This window comes from Aureobasidium subglaciale (assembly GCF_000721755.1).
Source record: "Aureobasidium subglaciale EXF-2481 unplaced genomic scaffold scaffold_23, whole genome shotgun sequence".
Lineage (NCBI taxonomy): Eukaryota > Fungi > Ascomycota > Dothideomycetes > Dothideales > Saccotheciaceae > Aureobasidium > Aureobasidium subglaciale.
Window position 1 is genome coordinate 30,765 of NW_013566972.1, and position 16,503 is coordinate 47,267.

The 16,503-nt window shown below is 49.2% G+C and overlaps 7 protein-coding genes across 7 annotated transcripts; 4 read left to right on the forward strand and 3 right to left on the reverse strand.

Annotated features, from left to right (window-relative positions):
- Positions 1 to 177: 177 nt before the first annotated feature.
- AUEXF2481DRAFT_47988 (uncharacterized protein) lies at positions 178 to 4,662 on the forward strand (the record flags this gene model as incomplete). The annotated part of the gene is made up of 6 exons (XM_013485231.1): positions 178 to 218; positions 273 to 517; positions 3,280 to 3,950; positions 4,040 to 4,421; positions 4,478 to 4,514; positions 4,572 to 4,662. 6 exons carry the CDS (start codon positions 178 to 180, stop codon positions 4,660 to 4,662), a joined length of 1,467 nt encoding a protein of 488 aa, XP_013340685.1.
- Positions 4,663 to 5,861: 1,199 nt separating this feature from the next.
- On the forward strand, positions 5,862 to 7,523 carry AUEXF2481DRAFT_47989 (uncharacterized protein; the record flags this gene model as incomplete). The annotated part of the gene is made up of 3 exons (XM_013485232.1): positions 5,862 to 6,821; positions 6,877 to 7,127; positions 7,187 to 7,523. 3 exons carry the CDS (start codon positions 5,862 to 5,864, stop codon positions 7,521 to 7,523), a joined length of 1,548 nt encoding a protein of 515 aa, XP_013340686.1.
- AUEXF2481DRAFT_43228 (uncharacterized protein) lies at positions 7,416 to 9,151 on the reverse strand. Its single transcript, XM_013485206.1, has one exon. It carries the CDS (start codon positions 8,995 to 8,997, stop codon positions 7,732 to 7,734), a length of 1,266 nt encoding a protein of 421 aa, XP_013340660.1. The 5' UTR covers positions 8,998 to 9,151; the 3' UTR covers positions 7,416 to 7,731.
- A 374-nt stretch (positions 9,152 to 9,525) lies between these two features.
- Positions 9,526 to 10,310, reverse strand: AUEXF2481DRAFT_43229 (uncharacterized protein). The gene has a single exon (XM_013485207.1). The coding sequence runs from the start codon at positions 9,885 to 9,887 to the stop codon at positions 9,636 to 9,638; it is 252 nt and encodes an 83-aa protein (XP_013340661.1). The 5' UTR covers positions 9,888 to 10,310; the 3' UTR covers positions 9,526 to 9,635.
- A 2,099-nt stretch (positions 10,311 to 12,409) lies between these two features.
- Positions 12,410 to 14,539, forward strand: AUEXF2481DRAFT_32342 (uncharacterized protein; the record flags this gene model as incomplete). The annotated part of the gene is made up of 1 exon (XM_013485183.1): positions 12,410 to 14,539. One exon carries the CDS (start codon positions 12,410 to 12,412, stop codon positions 14,537 to 14,539), a length of 2,130 nt encoding a protein of 709 aa, XP_013340637.1.
- A 758-nt stretch (positions 14,540 to 15,297) lies between these two features.
- On the reverse strand, positions 15,298 to 15,699 carry AUEXF2481DRAFT_7833 (uncharacterized protein; the record flags this gene model as incomplete). Its single annotated transcript, XM_013485149.1, has 1 exon — positions 15,298 to 15,699. One exon carries the CDS (start codon positions 15,697 to 15,699, stop codon positions 15,298 to 15,300), a length of 402 nt encoding a protein of 133 aa, XP_013340603.1.
- A 118-nt stretch (positions 15,700 to 15,817) lies between these two features.
- On the forward strand, positions 15,818 to 16,351 carry AUEXF2481DRAFT_7834 (uncharacterized protein; the record flags this gene model as incomplete). The annotated part of the gene is made up of 2 exons (XM_013485150.1): positions 15,818 to 15,824; positions 15,912 to 16,351. 2 exons carry the CDS (start codon positions 15,818 to 15,820, stop codon positions 16,349 to 16,351), a joined length of 447 nt encoding a protein of 148 aa, XP_013340604.1.
- Between the last annotated feature and the right edge of the window lie 152 nt (positions 16,352 to 16,503).

Sequence of the window (16,503 nt, forward strand, 5' to 3'; positions counted from 1 at the left end):
CCGCTTTCACATGGACCTCGAAGGACGCGTTCGGTGCCGTGCGTTCTTGATGCCTGGTGTTAGTCCTTGTTGTTCCCCACATGTCAAGGCCGGGTCCAAATTACGACCACATCGGCTGCGCGTTGCGCCCACATCCTTCCTGGGGTCTGGATCGCTGCACGAAAACGGCCCGTCTTAATGACGTACGGTCCTTATGGCAAAGACATCCCGTACCAAGAGTAAGACGCTGGTCCGTCACCTTGGCGAATGTATTATTGATCTTGCGGTTCTAGTTTTCACCCGCGATCATATTCGGAGGTCAATCCAGAGCAAAAGTCTGCTCACTCAGCATGGGAAGTCCCTGACCCTGGATACTGGACTTCCAAAGGCTATGTTGTCGTACGCGCAGATGAACGCGGTCTCGGACAATCTCCTGGAAAGCTTGATACAATGTCCCGCGGCACTAGCGATGCATTTGTCGATGTCGCTAAGTGGGTTGCCGAGCAGTCTTGGTCGACGGGTAAGGTGGATCTCCTGGGTATCAGCTATTCGGAGGCAGCCAATGGAGAGTAGCTGCTCGTCAACCTAAGGGTCTTGCGTGCATCATCCCTTAGGAAGGCATGTCAGACTATTAGGCCGTTTTAGCACCTCCTGTTTAACACTATACAGCTTGAATAAGTAAGCAAGTATACGCCACTTCCGAGGCCTTAGAGCCATAGTATCAGCTCTGCTAGCGCCAGCAGCTAGTAGTACTAGCGTATATAACCCCTCTATCTCGTCGTCGTTGTTATTACTGCTGCTACTACTACTGCTAACCTCTAGTATATAGCAGCTATAGATGAGCTCCGTCGTCGCTTCCTCTTTATACTAATAGTTGCTATTGTTCTCTGCTAGCGCCGTCGTTCTCGGCGTACTATCTACCGAGCCCCTCTACTATATAACTACTTCGACTAGTAGCTTAATAGCTAGCCTACCGATAAATTCAAGTTCTTCTGTCGCTTTAGCAGGGATGAAGTAGTTAAGTTAACGCAGCTCTTAAAGCTTAATACTCTCGAGTTTAATAACCGACTAAATCTACCGTCGCTATACTTCGCTATAGCAGTTACCTGCGCTTGCCTCCACTTTCCGAACGACTAGACGGTGCTCTACGACTACTTTAGTCGCTGCCGTAGCTATCTAAGTATAGTATTTAGCGATACCATTAAATTCTTTAATAGAGAGCACTAATAGCTGCTTAAGTAGCATCCTCGGCTACGTCTTAAGCGAATTTAAGAGTACGCTAAGTATATACGCCGGCGAGGAGGTAGAGTTAGTATATAGGGTTTTATAGATAGTACTTTCAGAGGCTTTAATCGACCTTAGCGCCGTTAGCGAGACTACTTCTCTAGCTATTACTATAGCTATAGCTTTAAGTATTAGGTAATTGTTATACTAGATGGCCTTATTAGCTCGCTTATAGGTCCTTATTATAGCCGCGATAACGACTGGTCTATATAGTAGAGCTTAATAGTGCCTTCGAAGCTTAATAAGCTACTTAAGGGCGAGCGCTATTATATATATAGAGACCTTACGTATAGTAACTACCCTAGAGTTATAGCGCCGTATAAGCATTAGTATAGCTTCCGATACCTTACCGCTAAATAGAGAGCCTTTAATAGGCGTCTATTAAAGGTCCGAATAGCAGTTAAGTATGCCTTTAGTCGAACTCAGTCCTTATAGATATATACAGCATTTACTAAAGGCCTTAACCTTAGAAATTAAGCGGTAGCTAGCTTCTACCGTGTTGCTATACTAATAACGAACTTATATACCTGTACTAGTAGCTAGAGTCAGTCGTCGATTCGCTTTTTATGCTCTCCGCCATCTCCTAAGTAATACCTTTTGATAGAGCTATAGATAGCTATAAATTTTACCAGTTCTAAGCGTTCGGTACGAACCAGTTCGGCTAATAAGGCGTATAATAGAGCGGCTTAACTTACGCTAGTACTAGCGCTAGTACTGGCGCTAGTACTAGCTGTTACTAGCGTAGTAGCTAAGCGAGTATAGCCTCTTGTTATTATATCGATGCCTTAAGCTAAGTAACCTTAGTTCTAAGCTCTATAATCTCTGCTATAGGAGCTATTTAAGTTAGCGCTATAGCTGCTAGAAAGGCGCGATTAGCGATAGCTATAAGGTTAACTAATAGCTCTTCTTACGAAGGTATCGTTACTAAGCTATTACTTAAGCTATAGCTGCTACCTCGGCGACGACGCTACGTTAGCGAACTAACTAAACTTGCTATGCCTCGGCCTCTACGCGTAGCGCTATTACTTACTTTGATATTAACATTAATTACTAGCTCTAAGTTAACGCTCTACGTATTAAAGTCGTTAATATTAGTAGCTGAAGTAGCGTCCTTGTCGCTCTCGTTATTAAGTGAGCGCTACTAAGCGCCTCGAGTAGTTATACGCTCTCGATTACGCTTAGTTCGACGGCTCTATCGTCGCTAAGCCTCTACGCTAAGCGCTGCTACTAAGTTCTCTTTAGTAGCACGATCCTATACCTCTCTTATAAACCGATCTATACTGACTGTATAGTTAGTCTTATTCTCAGTTCTAGAGGTCTCCGTCCTTAGCCGCTATACGCGCCGGCGCTCGTTAACTATACTTTAGATCCTCCTCTTTATCGACGCGTAGTTATAGCTAGTCTTCTGCTTCTAGTGCTTCTAGATACGACGAAACTAGTTCGAGTTTAGGATACGGTTATACGCTAGCGTATAGATCTAAAGGATATTAAGAAGATCCTTATTACGCTGCTTAGTCTAGTAGCGGCCGGATTAATTATAGTTAGCTACGCTACGCGGACCTCTGCTGCCTCTACTACCTCTTATACGACTAGTTCCGCGAGACCTTTAAGAACTTTAAGCGCTCTGCTAGCTCTACTAGCTCTAAGCGCTCTAAGCGCTCTAGGGGGCGCTAGATTAAGTTAGCAAAGCAAGGCCGAGGGTATCTATCGACGGTAACGACTGCTAACTAGACTGACTATTGCTCTACTCGCTTACCGGTAGATAAGAGCCCTAAGTATTTATGCTAACAACGAGGTGTATATAGATAGCTACGCTACGAACTTAGAGCTTAGAGGCCTCTGTAACCTCGGAGCTTAGCTAGCCGCCGAGCTAGCTAAACTATGCCTTAGACTAGCCGAATTGAGCTCCTGTACGGCTCTAACACTATGGTGTACGCCTTGAACACCTCAACCCTCGCCACTTGATCGACTAGCCACTTAGAGCTCGAGAAACGCTCCTGTCAAGGTGTTGAACAGGAGGTGCTAAAACGGCCTATTATCGTGATTGCTGCAGACACGATGGGATCCTCTCGAGCAAATTTATTCGCTTCTGGTGGGATGGCCAGGTTCTGAGCAATCAGTATAGTAAAGGCGGAAGGGCTGCTAGAAATTGGGGCCCTGACTCCATTGAAGGTGATTTGAGTGAGGACGAATTGCGTGCAAATCGTCAGGATCAGAATGAAGACAATACCAACAACCACTTCCGCGACGATCCCTATTACGCCTCGAAAGAATACAATATGGCCGACATTCAGGTCCCACTTCTCAGTGTCGCAAACTGGTGCGGCATTCATCTCCATCTCCGCGGTAACGTTGAGGGTTGGGTTAGTGCAGGCTCGGAGCTAAAGTACCTGAGCTTTATTACCGGCCGCCACGACTTGCCCTTCTACTACAAGGAGGAAGTCGAGGTTCAGCGTAGCTTCCTCGACGCGTTTCCAAAAGGCGGAGATCGCGGTGGGTGGTCCGATGTTACGGCCCCGAATGTGGACCTGGTTCTCAGAAAGGGTGACGTGGGTTTCAACAATCCTGAAGACGAGAAGACATTCCCTCGTCATATTGAGACTGAGTGGCCTCTTGCACATACCCAGTATATCCCATACTATCTTACGCCTGATCTTATCCTCACGACTTTGCAACCCGAGAATACTGTAAAGTCTCAGCTCGGGTATAAGGCATTGGGATTCATGGATCCATGGATCAACCTCAAATGCTTCAATTCTCGACCGCAGCCTTCGAGCAAGAGACTGAGATCACGGGCCATATCACCGCGCATCTTAACGTATATGTCGCTCCAGAAGGCGAAACAGTACCAACCGACATTGATCTCTTCCTTACCCTAAGGCATTTCTCCGCTGAGGGCAAAGAGATCTTTTACACTGGCACTGGAGGTAATAATGTACCCTTGTGTAAGGGCTGGCTCAGAGTTTGCCTCCGTAAAATCAACAGCGATCATGCTAGGCACAGATTTTATCTACCTTACAGGGATTACTTCTCTTCAGACGTTCTGCCGGTCATCCCTGGGGAGATTCATCCTGTTGTTGTCGAAGTGTGGCCTACAAATATCATCTTTGAGAAAGGCGAGAGACTCGTTCTCGACGTTGCATCGGGCGACACTCAAAGTAAGTTGAACCTCTGAGCTTCAACGGATTATGTTTGCAGAGCTGACTCCGAACAGGCTGTGAGAAATTTCAACACAACTCTCCCATAGATAGGTAAGTCGTTGTCTTCCATGAGTGCCAAGCACTGAGGTCTCACTAATCGTGCAATAGAACGCCGGAAAAGTTGATGGGCCGGAATTTCATTCACATCAGCTCAGAGCGTCCTAATTTCGTCACTCTGCCTGTTATCCCACCTAAGTAGAATAAGTAAAAGGGGAACGAGATTACTGGTATCAAGATGTAATGAATGCTTTGGCCCGTCTACCTATCTGTCCCTTAATCGTCTGATCGTGATCCCTGTGCACGATGTTGAGAGGCAGCCAGCGCATACGATGCGCTGTGAAGCAAAGAACAAGTAAGGAATGCAAGTTGACGATGAGCATCAGACGCCACCGCTAGGGACGAGTTTTGCTTAAGGCTATCGAAGCTTTGAATCTGCAAAGAAACTCTTGACAGGCGGTGGTCAGATCCTGCCTAAAGCGGACGACCTGATTTGGCTAGCTCCAGATCCTTCGATTTTACTTCCTAGCCGCAGCCTTCCTCTTCGAGCTTGTAGCGTCCTTCCGCCTCGGAGGTACCCCGACAGATCCTACACCTTGTAAGTAACCTTGTACTTGCCTTCTCGCGTTGCTGGTCAGGATTTGCGACAGCTGATGCTCGCTGCAATGCGTGCGCGCGCGGCTGCGGGGGCTGGGCGAATTCAATAGGGAGGGTCAGCGACCAAATACAACGGTTGCAACTCCCAGTTACAACAGCGGTTACAGCTTGCGGTTACCACTCGTGCTGTGCAGACTATTATGCATCTTATGATTATGATGTGCAAGTGCGGGATGACCTTGGCAGACGCCCGCACATAGATTTTTAACACTTCACCCTTTTGAGCGGATACAACTGAGCTGTCAGGCGGTTACAGCGGTTGTGATCACGATACAGAGTTGAGTTGTATCCGCCGAATGCGGCCTTACTTTAAGCGCCAAGTGTCGAAAGAAGCTGTTGTATCCGCATTTGTAAGCGGTTGCAGACCCTATCTAAAGCAGCTTCCCTCCACTTGCAGCCCGCAGTGTTTATGCGGCAGTTCCATGAGTTTCCCGCTGATGCCCTCCTGAGCAGACACGCGCCAAAAGACACCAAGTAGGAGAGTACACTCTGGTTCATCCCAGACTGCCGTCCTCCAACGTCCAACGGACTCAAGGGCCGTACACAGTTGTCGCGACGTCTGTTTGCAAGTACTCCATGTGCATGGCGTGCGGACCGAGGCACGATTAACACAACATGCGGGGTGTTTGTTATAGCCGGGCAGCACCACAGTTCTTTTGAGCGTCAAACACTTTTCCTTCTTGTCGACTAAAGTAGACTGTTACGTTTTTCTTCGATAATCTGGAACTCCCGTTGCTGTCAATCATGCCCGGTACAGTTTCCTCACATACTTATTCGCGCGAGGAAATCGCAAAGAACAACACCGAAGATTCTTTGTGGTGCATCGTCGACCACAAAGTGTACGACCTCACGGATTTTCTGGACGCGCATCCTGGTGGCAACGTGGTCTTGCAGCAAGTCGCGGGTCAAGATGCTACGACAGCTTTCTACAATTTACACCGACATGAAGTCCTGCAAAAGTACTCGTCCTTGTGCATCGGCATTGTGCAAAACGAAACTCCGGAAGTGATTGATCCTCAGCCTGGGGATCTCAGCGCAGTGCCATACGCAGAGCCTACTTGGCTCAGTCCCCGGTTCACCAGCCCATACTACACTGATTCACACCGCAAGTTCAGAAAGAGCCTCAGAGAATTTGTGGATGCGGAGCTCAAACCAGAGGCACAAGAGAAAGAAGCTGATGGCACATATATCAGTCAGGAAATGATCGATAAGATGGCAAAGAACAACATGCTGGCTATGCGACTCGGTCCCGGACAGCATCTACACGGCCGAATGGTGCCAGGCGGCGTCAGGGGCGAAGACTTCGACTATTTCCACGATCTGATCACATGTCAGGAACTTGCTCGGGTTCTGTCAAGAGGCTTTCAAGATGGAAACATGGCAGGCATGTCAATCTCCCTCACTGCCGTCAGAAGCTGGATGAAAGATGTCAAGCTGAGAGATGCTGTCACGGAAGAATGCCTGAGTGGAAGAAAGAAGATGTCGCTCGCCATCACGGAAGCTTTTGCTGGTAGTGATGTCGCTGGCCTTCGTACCACCGCTGAAAAGACGGCCGATGGCTCCCACTACATGATCAACGGCACCAAGAAATGGATAACCAACGGCATGTTCAGCGACTACTTTGTCGTTGGCTGCAAGACTGTCAAAGGCTTCAGCGTGATCTTGGTTCCAAGGGACGACAATGTCGAGACCAAGAAGATCAAGGTATGTTACAATCCATGCATGGGTTTGCTCCAAGCATCTTTCTGACCTTTCGCAGACAAGCTACTCAACGGCGGCTGCCACAGCCTACATCCAATTCGACAATGTCAAGGTCCCTGTCAATCATCTCTTGGGCGAAGAGGACAAAGGCTTTGAGGTCATCATGAGCAACTTTAACCACGAGCGCTGGGCAATGACAGCAGCAGTGATACAGTGGATGCGAGCTGTCACGGAAGAGTGCCTGAAGTGGAGCACCCAGCGTATTGTCTTCGGAAAGCCGCTCTCTGAGCAACCGGTCATCCGTGGAAAGTAAGTTGTACTGCGACAAGACACATATTTACCAGATACTGACGCCAGGCTTTCCTCAGACTTGCACGCATGATTCAACACACCGAAGCCACCCAAGCTTGGCTCGAACAAATCACGTATCAGATGAACACGATGTCCTATCGAGACCAGAACAAGTATCTTGGAGGCCCTGTCGGCTTGCTCAAGTCCTTTACAACTCGCTGTGCTCATGAAGTCGCCGATGATGCCTGCAACGTCTTTGGAGGCCGTGGTATCACTCAAGGAGGTATGGGAAAAGTTGTCGAGCAGTTCCATCGCACGTACAAATTCGACGCTATCTTGGGTGGAACGGAGGAGATTCTGAGCGATCTGGGCGTCAGACAAGCTCTTAAGCAGATGCCCAAGGCCAGGCTATAGAGCCAAATCTAATAACGAGTATTTCAGAACACTCATAAAGCTGCCATCTTGATCTCTCCGTAGCTTACTGCGCTATTGCTATCTCCTTGCTACACTGCTTTCTTACTAACTTGTTGTCTAGTGCCAGCATCTGCGTGATTCTTCAACGTTTCCTCAAAGGTCCACGCGCTGGTGACAAGATTCAGCTATGGAGCGCCACCGGGTCGGGTTAGTCCATCTGTCCATACATGCCAGAACCCATCTCATGCAGTCTTGACACTGCTCTCCCAATCGCAAAGCCTACATCGGTCTCACCTGCACCTCCAGTAGCCAGACTCGCCTCGGCCAGACCAGTTGCAGACCACTCTGTGTCACCAGAAACAAAGGTGCTCATCATACTCGAGCTGCTACCACCACCCTTCTTAACAGACATCTTCAGTCCGCCTTGTTTCCGCTGCATGCGTTGCTGCTCTGCTTCCACAATCTCAGCGAATGCTTCATCAATCGTTGCTTCCGACGAGATAATGACTCTTGTTCCCGACTCGTACGCCAGATCGATGAGTGTGATGAAGCGCCGCACGAAGTCCAGCTCAAACAGACGGAATCGACGAAGACCTTCAAGATAGATGACCTTCGACCTTCGACATAGCGCATGGTAATCTGCTGCACCCAGCTTGCCTTCGCAGAGTTGGGTGACCGTGGACGAGACAATCAAGCTGTTCTTATCGCTTTCAATTGGAGCGGCGGCGACAACGAGTTTGCGGCCCATCATGACTTCGATCTCGTGAGGTTCCAATCGCTGACTTCCAACAGCAGCTTCGAGGCTTGAATGAAACTCTGTCGGGTCGGTGAAGAACACTTTCTGACTCTGCCCAGATGCTTCTGTAGCCAACATACGATAGTCCTGCATTCCTCCCAACGGCCAAGTCTCACATCTATGCTTCAGCATTGCGATGAACGGCAGGAACAAGTCGCGATTGAGACCATCTTCATACAGCTTCTCCGGCGCACGATTTGAGGTCGCGACCATCACACCACCAGCTGCCCAAAAGGCTCCCATCAGACGTTGTAGAATCATCGCATCGGCTATGTCTGTGACTTGGAACTCATCGAAGCAAAGTACCCGACTTTCCTTGTGAATCTGGCGGCCGATGATGGGCAAAGGATCGGCAGAGTCATACCGGCTAGAGGAAGACCGAGCTTTGTGAAGTCGCGAGTGAACGTCGAGCATGAATTCATGGAAGTGCGCGCGTCTCCGAGTGACTTGCGATGGTAAAGTTGACGTGAATAGCGACGCAAGATAGGATTTGCCCGTCCCGACCGAACCGTGAATGTAGAGACCGTGCGGCGTCGAGGCAACATCGGAGACAAGGTCTGTCTGGATGGTCGAGAGACGATTGATCAATGCTGCCTGTGATCCATTTTGTGATAAGCGACCCCTTCCGAGTAGAGCCTGATAGGCGTGCTGGAGCGACGTAGTCGTCGCGGATGGCATTGACGAAGAAGTTCGAATTACGTCGCGATGCGATCCAATAACTTGTCGGTGCCGAGAACGCGATCACACAAGGTTCTTTATATATCGCGGATTGTAATCAGCCAATGCGATGATCCCGGACGTATGCGAAAGTCGCCGTGTAACTGTGTACTTGATTATGTGCGACCTCGTCGAAATGTAAGTGTCGGGAAAGTGATGAGGTCATAAGTGGCTAGCGAACGTTAGTAGGCGAGGAAATGGTCGGTTCTAGGTGTAAAGGTAATAAGGAAGCAGTTAGAAAAAATGTCCTATATTAGCGGTAAACATCCAGAAATTACCTTTAAGTACGATAAGAAGAGCGTTCTTGTTCTAGTAGACCTTCTCCTTCCCGTATACGGAAGCTCTTATACTTATAACTTAGGGTTAGGGGTTTAGTATTTAGACTACATCGGCATTAAGTAGAGCACGTCGATATCGCCATAGATGCCGGCTTTTGCAATTAGCGCCAGGTAGCGAAAGAGATCTACTTTAATGATTAGAATTAGGAGTCGCAAGAAAAGGTCCACAATTTCGGTTCGATTTGCATAGTACTCGCTGACGAAGCTGTCTCCTTACTCGTCTATTATGAGAACAGAGGAGAATATTGGGTGTTTTTCGCGCTATGAGGCAATGTCGCTTGCCTGCTCTTCCGAGATTGGCTTCGGACCAGTAGTTTGCCAGATATGCGGTCGAAAACCATCCATTTCTCCGGGTACGTTGAAGGTGGTGTAAGATGGAGGATTCTCGTTCAGGATAGGATACTGGGGCTCTGAGCGCATCCGATAGTCCTCATCGGATGTCTCCGGTATGATGCGCGTGGATGGAATTGTCTGGAGATGTAGTAGAAGGCTGAACAAGCCCACGAGCCCCATGGCGAGACTGACGGCCACAGAATTCCTGTGCTTCGACGTGATCCTTGCCTGATCTCACAGTAAGGTTCTTGACTACTATGAATCCCCGAGTATTATAAAAGTTTGGTTCTTGAATTGATAACGATTGTCTGTAGATCCGCAGAGTCCTCGAGGCATACTGTGCTCATATGCGCGAATTCCTGATGAGGCACAGCACCCAATACCCAGTACGGCGTTTTCCTTAGGTAGGCGCGCCGCCTGCATCGATATGCATAGCGGCTGGGGCCCTGGTCGGTGTCAAACGAAATCTCGACCAACGATGTATTTTCGCATCAGAGCTAAGCACCGTGGCTTGTAGATCGCTGGCAGATATCACAACGTACGAACCTCTCGACTTCCGGTGCTGCTACGCGCTCTACGCGCTTAACGAAGATCTTTGCAAACACAACCACCTGTCGAAGATGGCAGTGTGAGGTTCAAATATGTCCAGCTTGTACTGGAGGGCCAAGCATGCCACGTTGGAACACCCTGTGGCCAGACAACAGATTACCTACGCGCGGACCGTGTTCTTACAGATGTCGTCCGCCGCCTCGAGTAGAGTTGTAGCAAGGTCGTGACATAAGGACATTTCGACGCAAATCATGAGATTCCCTGAGTCATTTCACTATCGGAGGTGATTTTACTCGATATTGTTGTTGCGACAATTCGGTAGTCTCCAGACTCCAAGGCTGCAACCGGCATTGCGTGCCGCATCCATCCTACCTGGAAGCGGCACAACTCGACTTTTCTAAACGCTCTTGTGCCTGCGAAGTGTTACACATCAAACCGAGACAGTCTTTCTATCACCTGCTTCTCTCTCTGATCCACGCCTCCAGCGAGCATACTCAAGAACGAACGGCGACGCGGGTTCGAAATCCAAGTTGGTTACAATGGCGATACGGGACCATTGCCGAACGGTTTCGCTGCACTTCGCAGACAGTGGACACTTGCCTGTATTTCCCCATACTTCCTGACCTGCTTCATAACGCTTGCAACTTGCAAGAGATACTGAGATCCTATATCAACTCTGAAGTTCTGTCTGTCAGGGGCACCGTGGTGTGTTCGGGATCCGCTCTGGAGCAGCACGCCTCGGCCCTCAACGACTCATCGGAGAAATCGATCAAGCCACACCGTCTGAGCAGTTGTAGGTATAGAGAACTGGTAGTCAAAGGTAAGGGGGACGTGAACCTATTCCGTGGTCGCCGTTTTGAAAGGCGGCTACTAACCGGTCTTTCTCACTGTTGGAGAAGAGGCATCGAGACAGTAAGAACAGATATCTCATTCAAGGCCGAGCTGATCACGAGTCCTGCGGCTATAACGAGGCGCAGCTGGACTTGGCAAACCCCAATCTGTTTCGAGTCTTTCCAGCTGGGATGTTCTGCTCTAGAATGTTCACAACTCAGTCTGATTTTGAAAGATACTCCGTAGCCCTATTTGTAATGTTTTCGCGCGCGGCTTGAGCTAGAAGAACTTAAGCGACCTGAATTGGTCATGTGGAGCAGGAATGCTGCAACTTTCGCATGTCCGAAGCGAGTATTTTGAACGGCTCGCCGGCTTGGCAGGAACCACTGATGACTTGATTAGGCACTCTCCTTACCCTAAACCTTTTATAGATCTAGGGTTCCCGTATTAGGTCGAGTCCTTCGCTCCTCTGCGAACAGTGTATACGAGTCAACCAACCAACCGCCTCTGGCTCTCTTATATGCCTACCGGTCCAGGGCAGAACATAGACAGTAATGGGATAAAACCTCAAGCTAACTACGTGTAGTGTAAATGTACGGCTTGATAATTGATACTCTTCCTGTTTGCCATAGAAGGAAGATCGGCGTCGCCGACTCGTGGAGGCTTCTAGAGTTCTAGCTACAGCCTTATGAGCCCACGCTCCTGCCTAGCCCCTTGTACACTCTGCCTGTCCTTATGATAGCTTAACGGTCATGGTGCGAAGTGCGGTAAAGCAGTGCTTGGCAGCTGGAGAGAAGTTCTGAGGGAATTCCTAGCGTGCGGCGTGGATGAAGTTTCTCTCAAGTGGATTCTAGGGTCGAGCGACGCGTTCTCCTACGAGCCGTTCACGATCTTGACAGTCGCTCAGCTCATCAGACAGCTTGTCCTTCGGTGCACCCGACCTTATGCACCAAAATTGTTTCCTGCTTCATCTTGCACCAAGCAGCAACTAGACTACAGTAGATACTGTATTCTCAGAATGGACGCCAGCGTACGTCCCGGCGTCGCGCTCCCGTCGCGGCGCTTGGGCCAAAACCACGGGTATCACCAGCCCTCGCCAGCTGCTGTTTTACACTGTATGAGTCGAGAGCTGAGGGCTGAACTAAAGGAAAGTAACATTCAGACCATCGCGTCTCGAATGAAGGTCACATCGGAGAAGCCGAAGGGAAGAGTAGTAAACACCTTCTTACGCGACAGGCGAATACGAGACATTAGGAATTGTATATCTTGGAGTGAGAGCCAACGGAAAAACCATTGACCTCTCCATAACTTCTAGAATCAACATGAGAATCTCTCTTGCAGCCCTCCCAATTCTTGCGGCCAGGCTTGCTGTGGCGCTTCCTGCGCCTCAAGAGCTCAACCTGGACATGGTAGTTGCCATACCTGATCCAACCTACACCGAGTTGGTCGGTGCGACTGCACAGGTCATCACCTACGACCCTACAGTACTGGCAGCTCAAGCTACAGAGGCAGTCTCTTCAATCTCTTTTGACGACAGGTATTCCGATTCAAACACTGCCGCTGCTCGCAATGGCAGAAGAGCTGCTTGCGCTCCCCAACCTACTGGCGTTGCAGCATACGCAGTGACCAATCCAGACACTGCCGTCGCCTTCACTTCAGACTCCAGGTTCTCATCCAAGGCCATGAATGCCCAGACGCCTTCCGGCTACACGATGGGCTTTCAAAATCTCAACGCATCAAGCAGTGCTTACGGATACATGGGTTTCACTACACTGCAAGATTATGATGTCTCCACTTGTGCCAAGAAGTGCGATACCATCAGGGGATGCGTCTCCTTCAACATCTACTTCGAGCGTGACCCAAGTCTCGTGCCTGGGCCCACCTGTGTCGACCCTAGCAGTGTCACCATGATCAAGTGTGTTTTCTGGGGCAGTGCGGTCTCGACTTCAAACACGAAGAACTATGGACAGTTCAGGAGCTCGTTCAATGTGGTTGTCGCTGGATCCAATGGCTACACCAGCAACTCGATAATCGTTCCTTCTGGCTTCTCTTCCGCCCAATACCTCGGCAATGCTGCCATCGACGCTCCTTATGATACTCAAGGCTACAACACTCTTGTTGCATCTACCATATTCACTCAAGGTGGTTTCAACGCATCCCTTTGTGCCGAATACTGTAAGACACAGACGCAATACAATGTCAACCACCCTCCTTCAGATGGCACCCCTCCCAAGATTTGCAACTTTTTCAATACCTTTGTCTTGTATCTAAACAATACTGTTGCTCAAGGTCAATACTGTACCCTGTACACCGAAGCATGGGAGAGCAGCTATGCGACAAACAGTGGCCAGACGAGAGGCAACGATAAGTACACTGTGTCGATGTCTTATACATACACCAATATCAGCAGCCAAGCGCCTAGCCATGTGGTTGGATACAAGGACGGCGCCATTTACCAAGCCCTTACCGACATGCGATACTTCCCAGACCAATTGAAGTCGACTTTCATACCCTTCTGTTCAAGTGTGCTCAGTTACACGCCTGTCGTCGCCACTGTCACCGTCACATCAATGACCACGCCAATTTCGACGAGCATCACACTTTCCACTGCCACGGTCACTGTTTCTGCTGGACAGGCGTCGCAGCGTAAGCGAGATGACAGTCGATTTCCGAGAGAGGGTTTGACCACAGCCTCCGACGAGGGTAACATTGCAGTCTTGGTGGATGCAAACCAGACAACTTGGTACCTCCCCGCCGCGAATTCAGCTGCACAGAATGTTAAGCGCACACTGGCCGTCCCTGACGCACTTACCAAGTATCCCGCCTCGGTCGTTTCATCAGCTTGTATGCTTCAAGTCACACAGGCTTCTTCAGCTTCAACGACCACAACCAGCATCACTGTTACTGCCTCGGCTGTGACCACCATCATCTCTTCCGTCTCTACGACATTCACCACAGCAAGTGCAGCACCGACAGCAAAGCTTGTGGCTTTCGGCTCAGGAACTAGTGCCGATGGAACTCCCATCCAGCTCATCGATCCACAGAACAAGTGGGACCAACTGTATCTCGAGATGAACCGCCAAGCTGGAAATTACAAAGACGGCGGTTTCAGACTGGACACGGTGACGGGTCTTCTCCATGAATCAGCCCCAGCAAACAGAGCTTTGTATATTATCAACTCTGGTGGCGGTTATGCAACGGACATGGTCTTCCCTCAATTCTTCGACCCTGCGGCCCCGGGCAGATGGTTCGATATCGTGCCCATAGTATGCTCTGTTGACTCGTCCTCTACACTACAGTGCTCTGCCACACTCTCAAACGGTTTCAAGGCGGTTGGATTTGGCATGTATCGAAACTCCGACGATGATGTGGATTATGTTATCATGCATGGCTCTCAGTGGCAAGCCGAACGTGGCTTTTCCTACCCGCTAAACCTGAAATACAACATCTAGCTTTAGTCTAGATAGTGTAATAAGCTTCGCTAACATTACACTACACTTTAAAGATGTTGTTAGCTGGATATGCAGCTAAAGCCGTTAGATATTTTAGATTAGATACTTAAACTTATATCTAATCCAGTTAATCTAGTAGATATTAACTGAATCTGTTAGGTCTATTAGATATCCGATAGACTAGATGTCTACTAGAGATTGCCGTAATTAGACTTAATCTATATAAGTCAATATATTAACCTGATATTCACTAGATCAAGGTCTATATCTAATCTAATGGATTGTTACGATCCTGCCAATGACAGGGTCGCACAGCCCGCTCTGTTGTTCTCCGCACCTTGGCACAACAGAGCACCTTGCATAAACACGCTATCTCCGCTCTGCTGCTCTGCTCTATAGAGCACAACGGAGCATACAGAGCAACATGCATACACTCATTATCTATCAAGTATATAGGTAGGCAGGACGACCTTAGGTAGTCCTGCGTTCAACTCAATTAGTTATTCCAACAGTCCCTTTAGTATACACTACTTTACACACTACCTGCTTCACTTCGCTTGACACTCCGCTTCACGAGTCCAACCCCGTGACTAGTTATTCTCTCCCAAGAATAGTTGGCCATAACATGGATAATCTAATGGATATCTAGCTAATAACATCTCTGCTACACTTACTAAATAAGATGCAATTTAATTAAAGTTAACGTTGTAGATATCTATAAGTATATACAGAAGCAGCGCGAAGACGGTCTATCTACTCTATGAGCCGGTGTTCCTCTTGTATAGCGAAAGTCTAGAGCCAGCTCCACAAAGTTGCCCGGGCATACCCTTACAAGGCATATTGCACTCCGATGCGGTCGCATTACCTGTACCACTGGCTAGCGCATTACCTAGCCAACACTCCCTAGAATATTCTAGCCCTGCCCAGGTGTACTTGCCGGCCTCAGCGAGCTTCAAACAAGCGTCGACTGACATGGTGTCGCTGGCCGACACCACACTCAAGGCCCGAGGACTATCCTTGTAACAGGAGTAGAATGAGTAGTTGCCGGTGGCATTGACGTTCATGGGATCGGTAGAAGCCTTCGTCGAGTTGCTACTGTAGTACATGTTGAGTCTGTTTCCGGCACCGCACAATGCAGTCTTGTCTCCAGGGCAGGGCATATTGCAGGTACTATTGTCAGATAACAACGAGCTCCCGGTGCGAGGATAAGGTCCACAGTAGCATTCAAGAGCATTTTCGACTCCGAACCAGGCATACTGCGAGCAGTAAGATGCACACATGGCAGGTGTCATCCCGGTGCTGTTCCTCAAAGTCGCGGCAGCCAATGCGCGGCCGTTGATTTCGTTGTAGCACCCTTGAGCGGCGTAATCAGACACAGTGGGCAAGATTGTGGGCCTTGTTGAGGTCGCCGACGTGCTCGAAGATAGCGTCGACGAGGCGGAACCGCTGATCACAGATGTTGATGAAGATGAAACGCTCGACAAAATCAATGAGGACGATGCACTCGTAGACGAGACAGGTGCTGGCGTTACGGAAGCGGAGGAAGACGAAATGACCGAAGACGAAGGGCTGCTAGAGGGTCCGAGATCAGAGCTGGCGCTTGACGAGGATGCGATTGACGAGGAAGCGCTCGAAGACAACACGCTCGAAGACGATACACTTGAGGAAGGAACACTTGACGAAGGCGCGCTTGAGGACGAAACCGAGACCGAGGCAGATGAGCTTGGCCCCGTCGATGAAGATGACAAGTCAGTAGCCGAGACTGTCGAACTCGATGTGGAATCAGCCGATGACGCACTTGATGAGCTCTGACTAGGGGTGCTCGAGCTTGACACGGTAGAGCTCGACAAGCTAACATCGGTTGCCGAAGATGCTGAGGAAATGGTCGAACTGCTGCTCAGAACCGATGAACTGCTGCTTAGCACGCTACTCGATGAACTACTGCTCGGTCCAACAGAGGTATA